The sequence below is a fragment of the Prionailurus viverrinus genome, chromosome B2, assembly GCF_022837055.1.
Source record: "Prionailurus viverrinus isolate Anna chromosome B2, UM_Priviv_1.0, whole genome shotgun sequence".
Lineage (NCBI taxonomy): Eukaryota > Metazoa > Chordata > Mammalia > Carnivora > Felidae > Prionailurus > Prionailurus viverrinus.
In genome coordinates, this window is record NC_062565.1 from 96,432,881 (window position 1) to 96,454,518 (window position 21,638).

Consider the following 21,638-nt stretch of genomic DNA (forward strand, 5'->3'; position numbering starts at 1 on the left):
GTTGCTTTAAATTCTTTTTCCTTTTCTCTTCCATGGAAGGGCTGGTTTGCCCCACTGCCCCTACGTTCTGAGCAGGGATTCCACTTCCACGAGGCTGGGACCTGCACGTACTTGTAGCAGCCCCCCTCCCCGCCACCCCACCAACCTCATAAACAGAGAAGCGTTGATTCATGTGTACAGAATCTGTTTAAACAAGGACAGTAAGGAATTTTCTGCATAAGAGTCTCAAGTAGAAGTTATAGATCTACCAGAGAATCTCAGACCTGAGTTTTAGGTTTTTTTTTTTTTTTTTTTTTTACCCTCATGCATCAGTGATTCATCTGGGGCCTCATCTTGGAAGGAAAACAACACTACTGTCAATTCAAGTAACATCTTAATAAGTGGTTGGTTTGTTTCAGCCTCAGTGAATTAGGCTTATGTGGTGTTGGGTGTTTGCTTACAAGTGATTTGTTTTAGTTTTATCGGGAAATAGAGCATTCACACTTGGTTAAAAAAAAAAACGTGCTGGATAAACCTACTTTTGAGGTTCACTCGGTTGTTCTTCCCCCTATATTTGGGTCTTTCCCCACTCACAGCCCTTTCCCTTCCAAACCTTGAGGTCAGTCAATCAAGCAAAAAGGCCTTTTAACCCTCTGTTCTTTAACTTGTTACAGAGCCCGCCAGAAATACTTTTTTTGTGATACGGCTATGACCTCTTTTTCTTTCTTTCTTTCTTTCTTTCTTTCTTTCTTTCTTTCTTTCTTTCTTTCTTTTTTTTTTTTTAGTCCTGGGTTTTGTGAAATAGATTTTTCTTGCCATGCACCTACTCCTCCCCACATAGCAGGATTCCACGTTCTTGCTTGGCTTTTGCTTCTCTTCATGAGGCAAAGGCCGTGTGAGCAGAAGCCGCACACTCAGGTTCCCAGGAGCCATAGAACCTCACATGATGTCAGCCCTGGGATCCTGGCCAAGCCCTCTACTTACAAATGAGACTATGAACTTTCACAAAGGTTAAGTGAGCCCTTCAAAGTTATCTGAAAGTTAATGTCCCGACCATAGCTGGAACTAGGTCTCCTAATTCTTGACCTCACCATGTTAAAGAACAGGTTTAAAAAATTGCTAACGAGGTTCTGAAATGGAGTAGTGTTTTCTGAAATATGACGGGACTGGCCTTCTAGCAGTTACTCTGTTCATTTGGGCAGAAGTGTGTGTAGAGACATTAGCTGTCATAAGCTACGTAACACTGGAGATTTTTACAGTGTTCTTTTTTTCTCCTTGATTGCTGTTCATTTCCTAGGAACGACTGTATCTGAGTTTTTGTATAAAGTCAAGCCCTTTTGGTAGTAAAATCATAATCTGTCCTAATTATGAAGCGTGTGGACTATTTTAAGTCTGGTGTAATGGAAGAGTAAATGAAAGGAAACTTAACAGGGCCGGTGGCAGCTTGGGTCATGAAGTGAAGAGAGCGTGGGGGGAGCCCCAGGAGACTCCATCATGGACTCAGTCATCCCTGGCCACTAACTGATTGTGTCACCTTCCCGTTCAAAACAAACACCAATAAGTAATTACGTGTGATACTTTTCCTCCTCACACACCTAGCGTCATTTAGTTTCTGGCATATGATAAATGGCCAGTCGAGGTTTGTTGAAAGAATCAGGGAATTAACTTTTCTGTGTCTTTAGGTTTTCCTTTCTGTAAAATGGGAAAACCAGTCCTCCCTAGATTAAATGTGGTCATAGATGTGAAAGCATTTTGGAAAGTTGTGAGCATGTCTACAAGCACCTAGGTATTATTCCTTTCATCTGTGAGCAGATCAGTAGGGCAGTTAATTAACTCAGGAGGTGCAGAATTATCTGTTGAATATAACGAAATTGAAAAAATTCCCTTCAGAGACTATCTTTGGCTAGGAAGTAGCATCAATAAGTTGGTTTTGTTATCCTGGTTTAATTATCCTGAGTGTGGATCACTTGAAAGGTGACAAAAGAAAACCTCCCAAAAGAGATTTTAGTGTTTCTGAGCATCTGTTCAGTTTTGCTTACTACATAGTCATGTCACATTGGAAATCCTGTTCCAAATAAAATTTTACTTAGCTGTATTTTTTTAAAGCCTTTCCTCTGTTACCTTTTTCCACTATGCTTTATTGTGTGATAGAGACATAGTTTCTTGTACTCTTTCTGGAAAACTATTAATGTCAAAAATAAAAAGAACTCTTACTTGCTTTTTAAGAGAACTTTACAGATATTTCTTGGAAGTCCAAGTTGTTTCCTTAGAATAGGATTAGAGGGGCGCCAGGGTGGCTGAGTGTCAGACTTTGACACTTTGTTCGAGTGTCAGACTTTGGCTCAGGTCATGATCCCACAGTTCATGAGTTCAAGCCCTGCATCAGGCTCCACACTATCAGAGTGGAGCCTATCTGATAGTGTGGAGCCTGCTTGGGATTCCATCTCTCTCTCTCTCTCTCTGCCCCTCCCCTGCTTGCTCACTCTCTCAAAATAAATAATCTTTAAAAAAATTTTTAAGAGCAGTTTAAAAGAAAAACTTTACAGATACTTCTCGGAAGTCCACGTTGTTTCCTTAGAATAGAATTAGAGGGGCACCTGGGTGGCTTAGGCCACCTGAGCCAGTGTCTGACTTTGGCTCAGGTCATGATCTTACCAGTTTGTGAGCTCGACCCCCACTCAGGGCTCTGCACTCTCTCTCCCTCTCTCTCTGTACCTCATGGGATTCTCTGTCTCTCTCTGCCCCCTTGCTCATTTGCACACTCTCTAAAAAATAAATAAGAATTCGAAAAAAACATCCCCATGGGAGCTTTCTCAGGGAATAGGATTTGACACGTGAGAACACCAAAAAGTTTATGTAAAGATACTCTTACACCAAAAGGTTTGTGTAAAGATATTCTTTCACTTGTCACTTTGACTTGTCATACAGACAGATCTCCCAAAAGATTAATAGAGAATCAGAAAAATTAAGATTACTGATTATTAAAACAAATGAAAATTTCTGTATGATACATATTTACTTAAATGTGTTTGATAGTTTTATTATACATGTCAACTATCAACTATGACAAGTAGATGTTTGTGTTTCTTTAGATGGGTAGCCTATGAAAATCCTGACTTCACAGGAGAACAATATATACTGGATAAAGGTTTCTATACCAGTTTTGAGGACTGGGGAGGCAAAAATTGTAAGATCTCTTCTGTTCAACCCATATATTTGGTAAGGAATTCTACTTTTGTATGAGAATATTTAACTGAATTCTGGATTTCCTTAATGTGTACTTCGGGTTCATGTAATACTTAACAGTACAGAAACTATTCTGAGGTTATTTTTAACAGTAATTGCTAATGATCTAGAAGAAAAAAATGTTTTCAAGATGTCTGCTCTACTCATTTCCTTCTCTCTTCCCCTTAAAATTTTTTAGGATTCTTTCACTGGCCCAAGGAGACGAAATCAGGTAATTTAAAAAATAATCTATTTTTTATAATTAGGGGCCTTCCATTGAAAAGCTGACCTTATGTGTAAAATGTCAGACATTTGGGATATTTTGTTAGTTTTACTTATTTTTATACCTCAAACCATAATTGTATTTCTAAGTTAGATTTAGGTTTACCTTATATAGGCTTGAGAGCATTGACTCATATCTAGATATTTCTTATAAAATGCTCTTCTCGGGGTGCCTGGGTGGCTCAGTTGGTTAGGCTCTTGATCTCAGCTCAGGTCTTGATCTCAGGGTCATGAGTTCAAGCCCTGCATTAGGCTCCATTCTGGACATGGACATACATACATAAAATGTTCTTCTTATGTAAAGTTCAATTTAATATCATTACATAGAATCAATTTGCTTAATACGCTAAGATTAATATCTCAAACAATACATACAGTTATTGTGGTAAACAGTAAAATGAATTTTCATATTTGCTGGTCTACATTAGACAAACTTTTTATACAGTCTCTCACTCAAGCCTTTGTATGCTGTCTGCATCAACTGAAGTGTTACATTTGTTATTTAGGCTTTTTAATGGAAGTGTTCAGAATTCAGACAGCCGTAATTACAGAGGCACAAACACCACTGTAGCCTCCTTTATTGGCATACACAAGATTCTAATAAGTCAGCAAGTATCTTCCATTGAGAGGGAAGAAAACTATATTTCTAAAATACAGTTTCTTGTAAATGTTAGAACTGACGAACAATTACTTTTGGCCACAATAAAGCTTTAAAATGCCTCACAGCTTGTTGCGACAGGGTGTTCTATAGAAAGCTGCCTCAATTGTCGGATTGTCCTTTGATGTCTTTGAATCAAATAATCATGAATGGTGTGGCTAGAGTATTTCTAATTGGTCATTAATGTAGAAGTGGAAAATTAAAGGATTTATAAAATTCATAGCAGTTTATTAACAGGTCATGTTTGCATCATCTCAAAGGCTGAATGAGTTAATATGTTTAGGAAAATAAGCTTACATATTTGTTTACTTTTTCAAAGATTCAGTTGTTTTCAGAACCACAGTTTCAAGGTCGCAGTCTAGGTTTCGAAGAAACAACAAGTCAAATTGATGATTCGTTTTCTACCAAGTCTTGCAGAGTTTTAGGAGGCAGGTAAGTAAAACGGTGGACTGGCAGGGCCTAATCCCCAGGAGAGTAGAATGCACAAATCAGCAAATCTTTAGGGACATCCCTAGGTGTTTGGCACTATATGAAACCACCAACGGTACAAGACCATGTTAGTACTGAGGTGCACCTTGTAGCATCTGAACACTGGGCAGAGGACATGGGATCACTTTGGATGGAGAAGTTGAAAATCACCATGTCACTGTGCAATGGGATTCAGACCAGGTTCTCTACTCTCTAGCCTGTCCTGTCACCATAACGGGACTCTAATAATCCCTCAGGTGCCTCCCAAGGTGGATTTTTTTTTTTTTACAGGTAGATAGGCATTCTTTAAAAAAAGGTTTTTTATGTTTATTTTTGAGACAGCACGAGCAGGGGAGGGGCAGAGAGAGAGACAGAGACAGGCTCCAGGGTCCGAGCTGTCAGCACAGAGCCCGATGTGGGCCTCAAACTCACGGACTGTGAGATCATAACCTGAGCCGAAGTTGGACACTGAACCGACTGAGCCACCCAGGCGCCCTGGTAGATAGGCATTCTGCATAACAACAGTGTAATCATAAGAAGGGAAAGAAAGGCATGAGCCCAAAGTGCCGTGCTGAAAATAGTTTCATAAAAGCTTTACAGGGAGGGGAGAGCCCAAGGTCAGGGAAAGTTGGCTAGGAAACACTTGGAGCAAACTGTGCAGAAGGTGATGAGGAATTAAGTCTAATGATAATAATAATAGTAATAGTAATAGTGTCTTTAATCATACAGTTCTTTATGGTGTAAATAGCACCATCATATCGGTTAGCACTGCACAGTGGAAACAGCACTGGCTTTGCATTCAAGTGCACAGATTTACAGTAAAGATTTTGTTTATTAGCACACACCTCCGTCTCTGTCCTAGTTCCTCTTTATCCCCTGCCCTGCTTCACTTCTTACTACCAGACAGCTACTTTTGTTGTTGTGCATTTGTTGTGTGTCTCAGCTCACCAGAGTGTAGATTTTATGATAGCAGGGACTTCGTTTTGTCCTCTGTCCTATCCCCAGCAGTGGAAAAGTACCTGATCTACAATTAGTCCTCAGTAAGCTTCCTTGGATTAAAAGAACAAACAAAAAGCCCCACCTCTTCTAAGGAAGCATGGAAAATCACCATCTTACTAGTAATGCTGGGGCCCTGAGGGGCTAAATGACTTGTCTAAGTCACTATGGTAGTTTGACTCATGGCCCAGTACCGAGGCGCTGGAAATGAGGATAAAGGGAAGGCATTTGGGAAGGATGTTGGTAGACCCAAGGTGACTGATTAGCTGTGAAGGTTGAAGGATTATTCAGAGAGGACTCAAGGGCTAGAGGATGGTGGCACCCACGAGGGGAGCAAGGAGTACTGGAAGGTGCAGAGATAGAAACTGAAGATTTTGGGGAGAAAAATTTTGTTTCCCAAATGCAAAATTAACAACTGACTTATGAATATTCATTTGCAACACAATGGAAAAAAGTAAACAGGTCTAGATATTTTTGAAGACAGAACAGTTAGCCACCGGCATTGTGTTTTATATATAGCAGGCTACCTATTCTTGAATAGGAATATTCAAATTACATATTGTACACGTCTATGTTTTTTTCCTGTCATAGCTGGGTTGCATATGATGGAGAAAATTTCTCTGGTAATCAGTACGTGTTGGAAGAAGGCCACTATCCTTGTGTCTCCGCGATGGGATGCCTGCCTGAAGCAGCTTTCAAGTCTCTTCGTTTTATAGATGTTGTAAGTATAAAAATGTCAGTGTGAATATGGCGTCACAGAGATGTGTGGTTCATGCAGCTGATGGAAACCAGCAGGGAGGCTTCCTCAGGACTTAAAGTCAGAGGCACAGAAAACAGTTGCAATAGAACGTTCCATCCTATAACTTTTTGGTCTCTTTTTAGAGCTTTAACATAGAAGTTGACTTTCTTTGCTGTTTTCTCAGACTTCAGGTCAAGGGTGTTCAGTCAGTCGTGGTATAGTCATCAGGGGTTCGTTCAAGGCCCCTCTCCTGTCTTTCTTCCATTGCATACCTGATCCCTATTTTTATTCCTCTCTCCTTTACAGGTACCCATTCTAGTGTGTTTGGGATACAGCTTAGATATTCTTATAAAATGTTTTTTATTTTACTTTATCCTCACATGCACACGTATCCCCGTTGACCTGTGTGGGAATCCCTTCGAGATATATATTTAAAAAGTAGATTTGCAGGATTCCATGTGCATGAATATTCAGCTTCTCTAAGTAATGCCAGATTCCACTACTTGGGATCTTTGCTGGCAGAGCATGTGGATTCATTTTCTCCATCATTGCCATTACTGAATATTTTCTGACTTTTGTCAATTTGAAGAAATTAGGTAGAAAGTATTTTCTCATTGTGTTATGTTTCACCAGTATCTCCTGCACTAGTCATTTGGATTTTCTATTCAGTGAATAGTCCGTTTTTATATCCTTTGCCAAACTCTTTATTAAGTTTTCTGTATCTTTTGTTGTCACTGGGTTGCAGAAATTCTTCATAGTTTTTAAATCTATCGCTTTGTTGTCTTAGAAATTTGCAATCACGTCTTCTCCCAGTTTATCACACATGTGCTCCTTTAGATTATGGTGCCCCTTTTTGCATAGAAACCTTTAATTTTTGATGTAGCTAAAGCAATATTCAGTACAATAAAACAGCGAGATAATGTTCCGATTGTTCAACTCTGGGTGTGTCTGTAGTTTTGGAAATATTTGTTAATTTTTTTTTGTAGCTGATCTCTTATAAAAAGCTTAAAACATATGTCATTGGTGACTTCAGTTTTACAGGTAGAAAGAACATACAGGAGATGGCTTTATCTCCTCCCTGCCTGTTCAAATAACTAAAATGTTGACCGTTTCTTTAGATGTGAAAATAGTATCAGTGAAACATGGTATGGTGTTTAAGATTCACTAACTTACAGTGAAATATCTAAAACTTTGGTATTTAACCACCCTAGAATTCTAACAGCTATCTCCAAATATATTTTCAAAAAACAAAAAAACCAAACCCACTGCCGTTGCGTTTCCAAATGCCTTCCTTCACCTAGTACTTGGTGGATATGCTCAGCCACTTGTGATACCTACATCATTTCCTTCTAGTATATTTTATATAACCTAATTCCTACACTATACAAACCACCTCTACACACTAATCTGCTCTGTTTACTGGTCGGCAGAAATCTTTGTACATGTCAGGGCACATCCACATCAATGGAGCAGTAAGTTACCACACCCTAACCACAAAACTTTAAGCAGGTAGGTAATTTTTGATGTATTATTTATGATCTTAGGATTATTATCATTAGAGCTTAGACTAGGGTCAGTTTCAAACTGTGATTTGAAAAACAAGCATAATCTGCTTTTTATTTTCTGAAAATGAATGGACTTCTGTGCCCTTGTCCTCTTTAAAATGATGGCTTGAACATGCAGCTTCCACACTGGTTTTTTTCTCTCCTTTTAACAATTATTCCTATAGGAAAGTTTGGGAGCATGAGTATAAAGAATCGTTGTCTTATTGACAAAACAACAACAACAAAAAAGACATTTGAAAATGCATACAAGGGGAAGTTTCTTTGATTAGGTAATTACCACTGTTACCACTAGACCCCAAAGACAGCCATAGTCCTCTGACCCTCACCATTTATGTCCATGGCTTTCCAGCCCCTCCTTTTCCCTAATAAACAATGGCAAAATTGAAAATAAATTTCATTACAAGTGTTGATTCAATACATATACCCATTCCTTTGTGCCTAGGATATGGCCCCCTCCATATCAGCTTTAAAACAGTTATCCATAACAGCTAAAACACATATCCATAACAGCTTTAAAACACTGTTATATTTACCCACCTTTCCATGTAGTAGAAAACTGCCTGCCTGTCCTCTCCTTAGCTTCGGAGTGCATGAACACCCAGACCTCCAGGGAAAGGCCAAGCCTGGCCAGAGCTTGTAATTTGTCCTTTAACAAGATATTTCCATGTAAGCTTGAATTATTATCAAAGATGAGTAACGGAACACTGTTTTTGTTCCTATACAGGAATTTTCTGAACCAACAATTATTCTTTTTGAAAGAGAAGGCTTCAAAGGAAAAAAGATCGAACTTAATTCAGAAATAGTTAATCTCCGATCCCTAGGATTCAACACACAGATACGCTCTGTTCAGGTGATTGGTGGCATGTAAGTGAGTTACCTACTTGTTTATTCAATACGATATTTGATTTTTAAAATTAGGTATGATCAGAGTCACCTGGATAGCTCAGTCGGTTAAGCATCCGACTTCAGCTCAGGTCATGATCTCGTGGTTCACGGGGTTCGAGCCACATGTCAGGCTCTGTGCTGACAGCTCTGAGCCTGGAGTCTGCTTCGTGGATTCTGTCTCCCTCTCTCCCCATCCCTCCCCTGCTTGTACTTTGTCTCTCTCTCTCAAAAATAAGTAAAGCATTAAAAAAAAATTTTTTTTAAGGGGTGCTTGGGTGGCTCGGTCAGTTAAGTGTCCAACTTCAGCTGAGGTTCATGGGTTCGAGCCCCATGTCAGGCTCTATACTGCAGCTCAGAGCCTGGAGCCTGCTTTGGATTGTGTCTCTCTCTGCCCCTCCCCCAGTCATGCTCTGTCTCCAAAATAAACATTAAAAAAAATTGTTCAGGGGCGCCTGGGTGGCGCAGTCGGTTAAGCGTCCGACTTCAACCAGGTCACGATCTCGCGGTCCGTGAGTTCGAGCCCCGCGTCAGCTGGGCTGATGGCTTGGAGCCTGGAGCCTGTTTCCGATTCTGTGTCTCCCTCTCTCTCTGCCCCTTCCCTGTTCATGCTGTGTCTCTCTCTTTCCCAAAAATAAATAAAAAACGTTGAAAAAAAAAAGTTTAAAAAAATTTAAAAAATTGTTCAAAAAAATTGTTTTTAATTAGGTTTGATCACATTTCTTTCTATCCTGTGCTACCTTAAACAAATTGAAATATAACCTCTTATCCTCCTATTTTCTGTAAGGGTTAATAATTATGTACCTTCATAATATATTTTTCCTATTGAGAAAAGCCTTGTGTCAGGTAGATTTCATCTTTTCATCCACATTTGTAATTTACTTAAGGTAAGGACTTTGTCTTTGGGTACTCTCAAATTCCTAGGGGAATGCTTTGCAAACCAGTGCTCAGTAAACACATTAAGCACTTTTTTTTTTTAGCAAGTAAGAAAGGAAGCTGATTTTTCTTCTCCCTTTGAAAGACCAAGTCCTTTGGTTTTAGAGTAAGGGTTTGGATTTTCTTTACCCAGAAATTGATAGCAGATGCTGTGTACAATGATTAAAGGCCAACATGGGAAGATTTTTCTCACATTACGACAATTTTGAAATTAAGATATAAAAGTGAGCAAGGACTACCAACATAATGTTTATAAGAAAGTAAATTTCTTTCCCTCATAAAAACAATAGGTATGGCCTCCCTGTATGCATCAGTGTTGGAAGGGCCGACAGTTATTTACAAAACAGTTGTAGATTATTACTGTGGTAGAATTATGGGTGATTTTTTTTTTTCCCCAAATGGTTTTAATTTTTTGTTTTTATGATAAAATGACTAAGACGATGACATTTTAAAGTTCCAGGACTAAAAGTAGAGGACACTCTTCCTTGATGTAATAGATCAGCCAGAGAAGAGGGTTGCTGGGTTGCTTGCATGCCGTGTGCCAGGACCTTAACTTCTTCGGGGGTGGGCACTAGCATCTTCAGGTGGAAGAGACCAGAGAATCTTCAGTTTTCTGGATTGAGGAAGATTACACCCGTTTTATTTTTATTTTATTTTACATATATATATATATATATATATTTTTTTTTTTTTTTTTTTTTGAGAGAAAGCAAGAGCATGACTGGGGGCGGGGCAAAAGAGAGAGAGAGAAGAGAGAGTCTCAAATAGGCCCCATGCGGGACTTGATCCAACAACCTTGGGATCACGACACAAGCCGAAATCAAAAGTCGGATGCTCCACCAACCAAGCTCCCAGCACCCCATACCCATTTTAAACAAAGCTTTATTATTTTTACTTAACCCTATGTAATACTTATCATGTGCCACACACTAATAAGAACTTTACAAATAGTAACTATTTAAATATAAGATTATTACAACTGAAAAGGTTTTACAAAAACCTCATAGGAGGTACAGGGCAATCTTGCAAAAAGGACTGAATTTCATTGCCCTATTAGAGGAAAAACTTACCTATTTCTCTTCAAGATAGGATCCTGGATGGCTCAGTAGGTCAAGCATCTGACTTGGGCTCAGGTCATGATATCACAGTTCGTGAGTTCCAGCCCCGTGTCGGGCTCTGTGCTGACAGCTCAGAGCCTGGAGCCTGCTTTCGCTTCTGTGTCTCTCTCTCTCTGCCCTTCCCCACTCATGGTCTCTCTCTCTCTCAAAAATAAATAAACATTAAAAAAAAAAAAATGGATCTTTGTGGCATACTCATGTACCAAGAATTTGCTATTTGTCAATAAGTAGGTGCTTTAAGTGTTTTAGAAAATAGTTTCTTTTTCTCTCCCAATGTATATTTAAAGTATAAAGCTCCGTGTAAAACTTGGAAGCACTATAAAAATATAATCAGGGGCAACTGTTAAAGGGATACTGCCGCTTACTGTGGTTTTCCACTTCTTTTTCCCAGATGGGTTACTTATGAATATGGCAATTACAGGGGTCGGCAGTTCCTACTGTCACCAGCAGAAGTCCCAAATTGGTATGAATTCAGTGGCTGCCGCCAAATAGGTTCTCTACGACCTTTTGCTCAGGTACTTTATTCCTTTTCTAGACTTTGAGTATTCTTCTCTGCAATCTTTACCTTTTATCGTAAACATAATTCAACCTTTTAGTTTCGGTATAAAACTGAAGTATAACCTTGGTCTCTGCGCCCCCCACTCCTTTAAATTTGGGCTCTGTTTCTGGTGCTAAAATGTTGTGACGGCTTTCAGAAATGCTACCACACCCAACATCAAAACATGGCGGGTCCCACGCCCTGGGCTGTCCACAGGCAGGCTCCCTGCCCCCGGCATTTTGAAATTCTGACAGACTCTGCATTGAGAAGATCCTAAACCCTCTGAGACTCTTGTGGAGAGCAGTTATCTTTAATCCAACCTCACTTTGGTTTCTGCCTCTATTAATGCTTATTCTGTGCTTCTAACAGTACAACTTATAGATGACTATCGCTGGGGTCTCTGTCTTCCAGAAACGAATTTATTTCAGACTTCGAAACAAAGCAACAGGGTTATTCATGTCCACCAATGGAAACTTAGAGGATCTGAAGCTTCTCAGAATACAGGTCATGGAAGATGTTGGTGCTGATGATCAGATTTGGATTTACCAAGAAGGATGCATCAAATGCAGGGTGAGCTTAGACAAGTGTTTGTAAATAGCATCTTTCTTCAAGTAGATGCTTCCTGAGCACTTTCGTAAATAAATTAGAAGGGTTTTCATGAAAGTATTTTTTAGCTGATAGAACCAATCAAGGAACTTAAAATGCGAGGTAAATCTAGAACTTATCCTAGATGGAGTATTTGTATTTATACTTGATTTTTATATAGTAATAAAAGGGAGTGTCTGGGTTATTCTCCCCTATTTCCTCGATCTTTTATAGTTTTTTTCAATAAGCCCCAGCACTATGGCAAATCATTCTTGATTGGTTGATTTTGGAGGACCCCACAGACTAGGGTGAAGAGATAATGCCCTGTGTACAAGACAGTCCATTTCCTAATTATCACACCTTGTAAAGTAGATAATGGCCCATCTCCCTCTTGCATCACTCCTGCCATACTAGATGTTAAAAAGTTGAATGTAGTAAGACTTTATTAGAGAAGCTTATGCTTCTGTTGTAGATACTCTTTAACTCCTTGATTTTATGGGCTTGACTGTTTGCTCCCAATTTTTTTTTTAACTCGGTACCCCATGAGTCAGCAGAAGGACCACTTGTTAATTGAGTCTGTTGTGCTTGAGGGAGAATCATCCTTTCAGCAAGCAGAAGTCGTATTTAGACAGGCACAGAAGAAATAGCCTGAGAAACAGAAGTAGCTGGAATTTAGAAGGGATTTTTAAAAAGCCAACTTCTGCTTTATCTTAAACAATTCAAGAAAACTGCCTTTCAGCAGTTATTTCTAATAAACATTTTGGTGATGTTATTTAACTGTGAGATAAAGTATCCTAGATTACCACACTTTTAATCTCAATATATAGTTTTCATAAGCATTTTCTGTAGCAGTATGTGTTCATGTCAGATGAACAGGATTGCCACACACTGTTTATATATAAAGGATAGATTTGTTTTTGAAAAGGACCCTTAAAATATTTGCATGAAAACATACTTCACTGTATTTGTATTTTATTCTTTCTCTCTTTTTATAGTTGGATAACATGTCTTCTTAGAAATGTTTATTGGACATTTCTCATGAAGGAAAGATAAGAGAATAACTGGAATTTCATGTTTTAAAATGATAAAATGCCCTTTTTAGCCACTTCAGTGTTATAGCAGCCTTTCAAATTAGAAATGCAGTCACATTCCAGAAGGGTCAGGCTAAGCAGAGATGGTTAGGCCAGGGGAGATAGAGCCACAGACCCAGCCTCACATCATTGTCATTTCTGAATGGGAAAAATGTTCTAAGGTTTCCCTTACAAAGGGGAGAAATCTTGAACTTTCTGGCACTCGTGTCATCTGAAGTGAGGGCATAAGTATTTGTTGTTTGATCCCAGTTCCTCTGGCGAAAGTGTCTCGTGTGGGGTAAATGAAACTACAACTAAGACAACTTTAAAAATCACTTTGAGCCAAGAACTGATCACGATCCTTGAATGTGTCTCACCTCTAAGCAGTCTTATCTGTCTGTAAGCAGATAGCAGAAGACTGCTGCCTGACAATCGTGGGGAGCCTCGTGACCTCAGGCTCCAAACTGGGCCTGGCCCTTGACCAGAATGTCGACAGTCAGTTCTGGAGCATGAAGTCGGATGGCAGAATCTACAGCAAGTTGAAACCAAATTTAGTTTTAGATGTCAAAGGTAAGAATTATTTATTTTCTCTGTTGTGTCTGTCTGTACTCAACTAAAGATCTAGCTTTTACTTTTGAAAATGAGCATAGTGAGAGATCCCATACTGTGCACCAGCCACTGTGCTGAATGCTGAACACTTTACTTACCTGAGCTCAGGGCGTCTCTAGAGCAACCCTGCGAGCCCCGTGGTATGCCCTCCTGTCCCATTTTACAGTCCAAAAAGTGAGGGTCAGAGAGGTTAATCATCTCCTACCCAGAAGTGCCTTGGTGGAATGCAGACCTAGGCTGATTTCAAACTATTTGTCTTTTTTTGTTTTGTTTTCTTGTAACAGTGTTAGATTAAAAATCACAAAAAGCCCTGATTCCGCAAGTAGAGTGGAGGATTCTCATGCACATGCATGTATCAACTTTACAAGATAGTTTCAAAATCAAAGAACTGTGACTAAATTGGAAACTTTTGAAAAATATAGAATCATGTTTGTTATGTGATCAGTTTTGTAATCTTTATGAGCTAGTCTCATCGAGCGTTTTTTATTCTCTTAACGTGTATTTTTATTGGGCACCCAGTATGTGGCAGACTCTTTGCTAGATATGGGTACCAAAGTAGGGGAGAAAAATGCTTGGCTTCAGAGAGCGTACATTCTAGAAGCTCCATAGGATTTGTTTTCCCACTTGCTACAGTGGCAGTCAACAAGGAATAAGGATGCCTGGCTTCTAGTCTTGACAAGAAATGTGGGACTCTAGGAGCTTCCTCCGTAGGTCTTTGCTTTAAAGCTCCAAGGTCCCTTCCTAAAATTCATTATAAATTAGTCCAGTGTCTCTTGAGTATGTTTGTGAACTCTCAGTATATCTACTTAAGGTAGCCAGATGCAGTAGTCACTTGCCTCATTAAATTTAAATCTCTCAGAATATGGGAGAGTGGTGCCATCTTGTGGACATGAAGGAGTACAACCGCACGGCCCACGTCCTGTGCAAGGGAGATACAAATACCTCTCTGGTACACGAATAGACTAGGATTTTCATTAGCTACAGCTGTGGAGCCATTTGTTACCTGCTAACATTGCCCTAATACTTATCAGACCAAGCATCTTTCTTGTAACCTATATCTCCTGATATCTGGGGAGGGAGTCGTTTGGTAGACAGCAAGTATTATTATTGGAAGAGGATTCCTCCTTGCTTTAAAAATATCGAAAGTCTGGTATGATCTCAATTCTTCCTACGTCCTTTCTCAAGGACTTTCTAGTCTTCATGATTCTAATTAGGTAATGTACACAAAAAGAATGTTAATATACCATAATCTTAATGAAACAAGACGACACTGTGATCTTCATACATCCCCAAATCTCAAAGGAATATATAGTATGTGTGTCTTAATGGAGACAGTGGGATTTGGTGGTGGTGGTAACTTCTTTTTCTCCCACTACAAACTTATAAAGGTCCCAGGTACCTTGTTCTTATATTCTGTGCAACACCTAGATGTGCAGAGGCTCTGGATTATCAATGATGATATTATACTCCTCTTACAAGAGATCCAGAAGGTCTGAAAATTTAGACTGATATTTTGTAAATGCTTAAAAGAGAATAAGAACATTTAATTCCTCTTGGCCTGAGGATGCAATAGATTTCAATACCAGTCATACTGCCTCACATCTACACGAACAGATTTCTATTTCGATGGAGTCCATGGTGATAGGACCTTGCTGCAGAGACTTACGCTAAAAAGGGATAAGGTATTTGAAGGTATTTATTCCACACTGGGAAAAAAAAGAAATCAGACAACACTTTCATGTTTAAAAATGGCCTCATGGCCTCTTCTTTCAATGGGGAAGTATCTAAATATCTAGTAGGCACCCTTGGAAAATATTCTTACATTCCGGTGAAAGGGAGTTTACGGAGACCATGCTAATTTTACAGTACTGAACACAGCATCTCAAGTGCTATGAATCTTCATACACCAAGTGAGTTCCCAGTGGTAGGAGTGTTACCCTGTCCCTGTATCTGGCTGTCGGTCCCACTTCCCCTCTGCCCTCATGAAGCCATTTTTCATTGTTCATGTAAAACATGTTCCATCTGACAATTCCACTAGTTTCCAGCCTGCCTTTTTTCCTCGCTGGTATCTCAAACCCATGATCCCACCATTGAATATATTTCACAATCTCTTTCTTCCTTTTCCCTTCTCTAGATTCTTCCATTCCACACATGCCCACACATACACCCCCGTTTCAGACATCTAAAGAGTAACTGTGGACTAGCTTTTAAGACTCAAGTAGGAGAAGGAGCTGTTGGTGCTCCTATGATGGGATTTTAACACACCCAACAGTAATTCACCCTCTTTGCCCAGGGATGTGTTCCAGGGCTTTCCTCCCTGGTTTTTTTCCCAGAGACACCATTTCGTTTTATTATGTGCCTTTTCTTTCTTTCAGGGGGTACACAGTATGACCAAAATCACATCATCCTCAACACTGTCAGCAAAGAGAAGTTAACACAAGTCTGGGAAGCCATGGTCCTATAAACCTGAATAAAGAATGCAGGAGGAATATTTCTGGAGGTCTTCCAGCTACGTGTAAAAAAAAAAAAAAAAAAAGACTGGTAACAGACAAGCCAAGAGGAAAGTGGACTTGCTCCTTCTTCAGTAACTCTAAATCCACGCTTGAATGACACTGCCATGACCTGGACTATGTCTCATCTTTTCAAAAGACTATATAATGAGTTTTAAACCAATAATTTGTCCTTCTTTCATTTCCTTTCTGCAGCTGCTTAAAAAGGTTGCCTCAATAGCAGCTTTTGGGTGTTTTTAGAAAATGTTATATCAAGACTCTGTACATTTTAAATTATTTCCAAAGATAGTGACAGAAGAGAACAGGAACAGACTTGAATATACTTTGTGGGCCTACAAATCTCTTACACTTCAAAGGGAAGGATAAGGGGCACCTGGATGGTTCTGTCGGTTGAGCATCCAACTTCAGCTCAGGACATGATCTCATGGTTCATGAGCTGGAACCCCGCATCAGGCTTGCTGCTGTCAGGACAGAGCCCACTTTGATACTTTGTCTCCCAGACTCCACTGCTCACACGCTCTCAAAAAAAACAAAACAAAAAAAACAAAACAAAAAAAAACATTAAAAAGTAAAGGGAATGAGAAAAGCTCGAGTTTGTAAGGCAGAAGATTGTTTAGCATCGGAGAAGAAATATCAGGCCAATAATTTTGGTCCTACTGTTTTCTGTATCAATTATGCTCTATAGCAAAGTGGGGAAAGACTTATATGACACTTTAAGGAACTAAGTAAACAAAATACTATTTTCTTAGTACTAAAAGTTAATAAATTTATAAGATTTCTTGTCAGGTCTGCTAACATTAGCAGGATTTGGATTATTTTAACCCACTTGTGGGCTGGCCTAGAATGTCACAAATAAGTGGTGTTTAATGCTTTTCTTACAGATGCTACGGAACAGTGTTACCGTGACCTAATTTACTAGCCTATCCTCTCATCTACGATTAGTTCTGAAGTAAATGTTATATAATCCTTCGCTAAACTCAAGTCTTTAGCCTAATTTCCTGCCTTCCTATCCCGCTGCATTGGCACAAGGCCTGCATGGAGTGCGGCCACTGCCTTCTGGTAGCGGTAAAAAGAGGTGGAAGGCTACAAGATGATGACCAGCAATTCTCTCCCAAACGCGAACGAAAGGAGGCCTTAAGCAACGCTGGTCAAATTTTAGAACTCTGAAAACCCTAAAATGCAGCATCTCAATGAAAAATGAAATAGTTTAACTGCTGACAATACACGGACCCATAGGTTCAAACAGTGTATTCTCATTTGAACAAAACTGCTGAACGTTCTTTGGATAGACTCTTCCCCCTTTTGTCCATATTTCATTATCCTTGTTAATAATACTGGTGCTCTGGTCACAGGAAGAACAAATCTCATTTCCTTTTTATCTGTTCCAGTGTTTCCACTTCCTAACCATTGCTCCTCCCTGGAGGCTTGGATAGGCACTTGTGGTCAGTAGCTTATCTTGGGTTTTAAAGGAACACCTGCACATGTCCAACGGCTGCCAACAGGTCTTGTTCTTAGATGATGTGGAGTTCCGATTTTAGGCCTCCGTGCGGATCACTACAGTGTGCTGGGGTCATGTTGCAGTAGCCTGTTTTGAATTTATCTCGAATAAACTGGTTTCTGGTTAACTGTATTGAGGAGATGTGCGAGCGTCCTTGCAGTAGCCCTTTCAACGCTTCACCGGGGCAGATTAGGCACAGATGACTGCGGAGAGGAGGCAGTGCTGGATAACGGCGGGGGAAAGTTTCTTTCCAGACTCCTTGGTGAAGAGAGAGGACATGAGGGTAAGTGAGGCCTTCCCTCCCCTCGCTATACCACCCCGGCGCCCTCAAGAAGAGTGCTGGGACTGTTCACACGGAAGTCAGAAATGGCCAGTACTGACGAGAACACCACTTTCTTTCTCTTAAAATGTATTTGGGCCGGTGAGACCAGCAATTCCAGAGAAAAGCCCTCATCCAGTGTTACCAAATGAGTGTGTAATAGGCACAGACTGAGTATCAGGTTACTCAAGTCCATGTCCAAAGCTAAAAGCTTAGTATCTAAGGTGCAGGAGCGAGGAGGAATGCCACAGGAAATAAACACTTACCTTGAATGAAGGTCACAGACTAGAGATTCAAAAGCTGCAATGGGCTTATTGGCGAGATAACTAAGTACAGGCATTTAAGGTGAGAAACTGGAGAAGGGTTGCAATTTCCACGGACAAGTCCTCAGAGGAGCATGTTTTAGTTGGTGAAAGAGGCCTAGCCCTCATGCTAAATGTAAGGGTTTTAAAAAGTTAGAAACTTTACCATCACCTTCCATTTTCTTGAGACTAAACAACCAAATCAGCTAGATTTTTATATGTGACCCTAAGAGATTTACAACTTTGAGGGTGGTTACGACCACAGTAAAGCAAAAGAAGCCTTGTCCAGTTGGATTCATCAGTGAGCACTTTTTTAAGAAGTAGCTTTACGCTCTTCATGCCGCCCTCCACCCATATGCCAAAAGTTTTAGTATCTCACAAACATTAATAAAAGACTTTGAGCTACTAGGACAGAAGATGCCACAACAACGTGCAAATCTGGTGTGAAAAACAGCTTGAAAAAAACAATGCAATTTTCGCTGACTTTATAGACAAGTCCAAGTGTGGATATTTTCATGTCATGTCTTCCTTACTCGTGTGTCCCTGGTGCTTGGGTCAGAGGACCTCTCGGCAAACAAGAATGCACGGATGTCGAGCAGGGATGTGCAGAGAGGGTGGTGGTATGGCTAGAAAAGGACTCTCTGTGCTTAGTTCAAAGAACAAGAAATTACTGGCAAATAGGTGTCTGTATTTTTAAACGCGTATCACGGAACTCATCATCTAATCTGGAAAGTGATGGCTACTAGAAATTTGGGGCTGAGAGGCACTCACCGAATAAGAGCCAATAATCACCAAACTGAGAGTTTATTTAAATGACATTAATTACAGTCTTTCCTCTCGCATGTCCTCTTTCTACCTTCAGGAAGGCTTCTGGAACTTTAGAGAAAGGGAAGGTTTTTTCAATAACTGGCTGAATCTGTAAGACACAAAAGAAGTTGATTGGAGGGGAGGAAAGATGTAGGTTTTCAAGGCAGATGGGTCAACGGTGTCCTCACCACGTCCCTTGAGGCCAGTCTCCCGGTTCTGTCTCACGCACCTAGATGAGGAGCTGACCACCACGCCACAACGGCGGCCCCACTCCTGTCTTTTCTCCTGCCTCACTGCATCCCTGGAAGGTAGCTGTGCTGGGTCGTGTCACTCTCCTATGCAGAGCCCTTCCACAGCTCCCAGCCACGCATTCAAAGGCCACCCCCATCCCAACCTCGGCCCGCATACAGACTCCACACTTTCCCAAAATGGCCGACTCATCACCGTCTGAACAATGGGAATTGGTGCCCCTCTGTCAGTTCTACCACCGTCCCAGCCCAGGTCTCACACTACCCTTCCCGACCCCCCCAGTTTGCAGTACATTCTCTTGGAACTGCTATGGAACTTGGATGGCCCTCCACACAGACTGCCCGTCACAACTGCGTATTCGTCTCAGCCACTCTGTTGGGTAGGGTAAACACCCAACGGGGCATCCCAAGGTTTTGCTCTATGTATCTCTGTGGCCCCCTTGTAGGCAGTGTACAGAATAAGGGCAGATTCTTTTTTATAATGTGTTAAATGTTTGGCCTATCAGCCCAAGCTTACAGTACCTGTGGCACAGGCCACCTCTTTTGCACACCAGCCCCCACACTCAGCGCAATGTAAGGCACAGGACAGGCGCTTAATAAATGTCACCTAGGTGAAAACCACTAAGATAACTGGGAAGCAAGAATCTTACGTGGGTTCTTTGGGTTTCAGGAGAACTGTCCGGGGTGGAACTGTCCTGAGAGGGTTTGCCAAATGGCAGAGCAGCTGGTTAGAATGTTCAGGAAAGCCACCTCGGCTAGCTCAGAAGTGCGGGAATGCTGCTGGTTCTGTTTACTGTATTGTTAGTACTGCCAGCAACCTCCTTCCGAACGGACGTCCCACTTAGTACCCTCTCTCCTGATGCAAAAATCCAACCGAACTCTTCCTTTTCCAAACTTCCAGCAGAAATCAATAATTGTCCACTGGGTATTTCAGAGGACTGCCTCCCACAGCTCCACAGACAGGGAGGAGGGGTCAGAAGGCATAAGCCAGTGCATACACTTTACTAGAAAGATATGTTCTCGTGGGGTTCAGAGGCATCTGAAGTAGTTTCCTCTCATGTGAACTTTATAGCCCTGTCACCAGGAGAGTATCTTGGGCTCCAAAAGTTCCCTTCTCCAAAGAGTTTAAAATTCTTTTGTACTCATAAATCACGATAAGCTCATGACAGAAGTAACAGCATGTATTGTCCTCTTTTAAGCCCTCTATGGATTTTACCCCATTTAATCCGTAAGGCCACATTATGAGGTAGGTAGCAGTATTATTTCCATTTACAGATGAGGAAATCAAGACCCAGAGTTAAATGAGTTGTCCAATTTCACGTGTACACATGTACACTCCCATCCACACTGGGGACATTACTGATTAACAACCACAGTCCTCCCCAGCAAGCTAAGCATGACCTCGGAATCTTTTTCAACTCCGCAGTCACTAGGAACAGACATGAGCTGGCTCCCCAAATGAAACCTATCTGCCTCCTCTGGTAAATAAAAATGGAAGGCACTAAAGTTGTTTCCTGCATATCGCACGTGAAACTTCCTGAACCTATCACTCTCTTTAAAGCCCCTGGGACATTACCTAAAAAGGAACCACCTGAATGCAGGCTTAAAATGCAGTGTCCTTGGGGTGCCTGGGTGGCTTAGTCGGTTGAGCATCTGACTTCGGCTCAGGTCACGATCTCACGGTTTGTGAGTTCCAGCCCCGTGTCGGGCTCTGTGCTGACAGCTCAGAGCCTGGAGCCTCCTCCTGATTTTGTGTCTCCCTCTCTCTCTGCCCTCCCCCTCTCATGTTCTGTCTCTCTCTCTCTCAAAAATAAATAAACGTTAAAAAAATTCTTTAAAATTCAGAGTCCTTGGTCTCCAGTTAGAACAACTAAGCCAGAATCTCTAGGGGGTGGGGTGGGGTGGAGACCATGCATTTTCAGTAAGCTTTCCAGGTGAGTTTAGTGCCCACTGGAGTGGGAATCCCCGCAGCCTTTTGCCTTAATCTTAGGATCCCTGACTTGTGTCAGACACATTCATTCAGAATCACACAAAGACTGACCAAGTGTCTACCCTCTAAATGTTAGGCACTAACCCAGAGCAGCTAGACAAAACAGGCTCCTGAGGGTAAACCAAGGAAAGAAAGGAGGCAATAACATCAGCTTTTCACTGAGCTTTGAACACCGGCAACAAAAGCAACACAGCCACGGTGTTACAGTCGGTCAGGGAGAACCGTGAAGCCACCTGCTCAACTCTAGAGCGAATGCCCAGGCTCGGCTAGCTATGCTCACTTTAGAACTCTGACCGGAGACACAGACCCCGAAC

At 40.9% G+C, this 21,638-nt stretch overlaps 2 protein-coding genes across 6 annotated transcripts in view; one reads left to right on the top strand and one right to left on the bottom strand.

The window, feature by feature from the left end:
- CRYBG1 (crystallin beta-gamma domain containing 1) overlaps positions 1–17,790 on the top strand; it is a 186,230-nt gene extending 168,440 nt beyond the window's left edge. Inside the window, exons 14-22 of the mRNA XM_047857833.1 lie at positions 3,072–3,198; positions 3,404–3,436; positions 4,464–4,576; positions 6,200–6,329; positions 8,637–8,776; positions 11,240–11,363; positions 11,798–11,956; positions 13,449–13,611; positions 16,026–17,790. Coding sequence (XP_047713789.1) covers positions 3,072–3,198; positions 3,404–3,436; positions 4,464–4,576; positions 6,200–6,329; positions 8,637–8,776; positions 11,240–11,363; positions 11,798–11,956; positions 13,449–13,611; positions 16,026–16,114 — 1,078 coding nt within the window. The 3' untranslated portion in view covers positions 16,115–17,790. The remainder of the gene's footprint in view (positions 1–3,071; positions 3,199–3,403; positions 3,437–4,463; positions 4,577–6,199; positions 6,330–8,636; positions 8,777–11,239; positions 11,364–11,797; positions 11,957–13,448; positions 13,612–16,025) is intronic.
- The window catches only part of RTN4IP1 (reticulon 4 interacting protein 1), a 61,798-nt gene continuing 48,021 nt past the window's right edge, over positions 7,862–21,638 (bottom strand). For 2 of the 5 annotated variants that reach the window (XM_047857842.1, XM_047857843.1), the window contains exon 9: positions 17,870–19,195. In XM_047857842.1, coding sequence (XP_047713798.1) covers positions 19,088–19,195 — 108 coding nt within the window. In that variant the 3' untranslated portion in view covers positions 17,870–19,087. Of the gene's footprint in view, positions 8,071–8,449; positions 8,559–10,800; positions 13,571–16,533; positions 19,196–21,638 lie in introns of those variants that run through there. The other 3 variants (XR_007152026.1, XR_007152027.1, XM_047857841.1) reach the window with 3 other exon arrangements.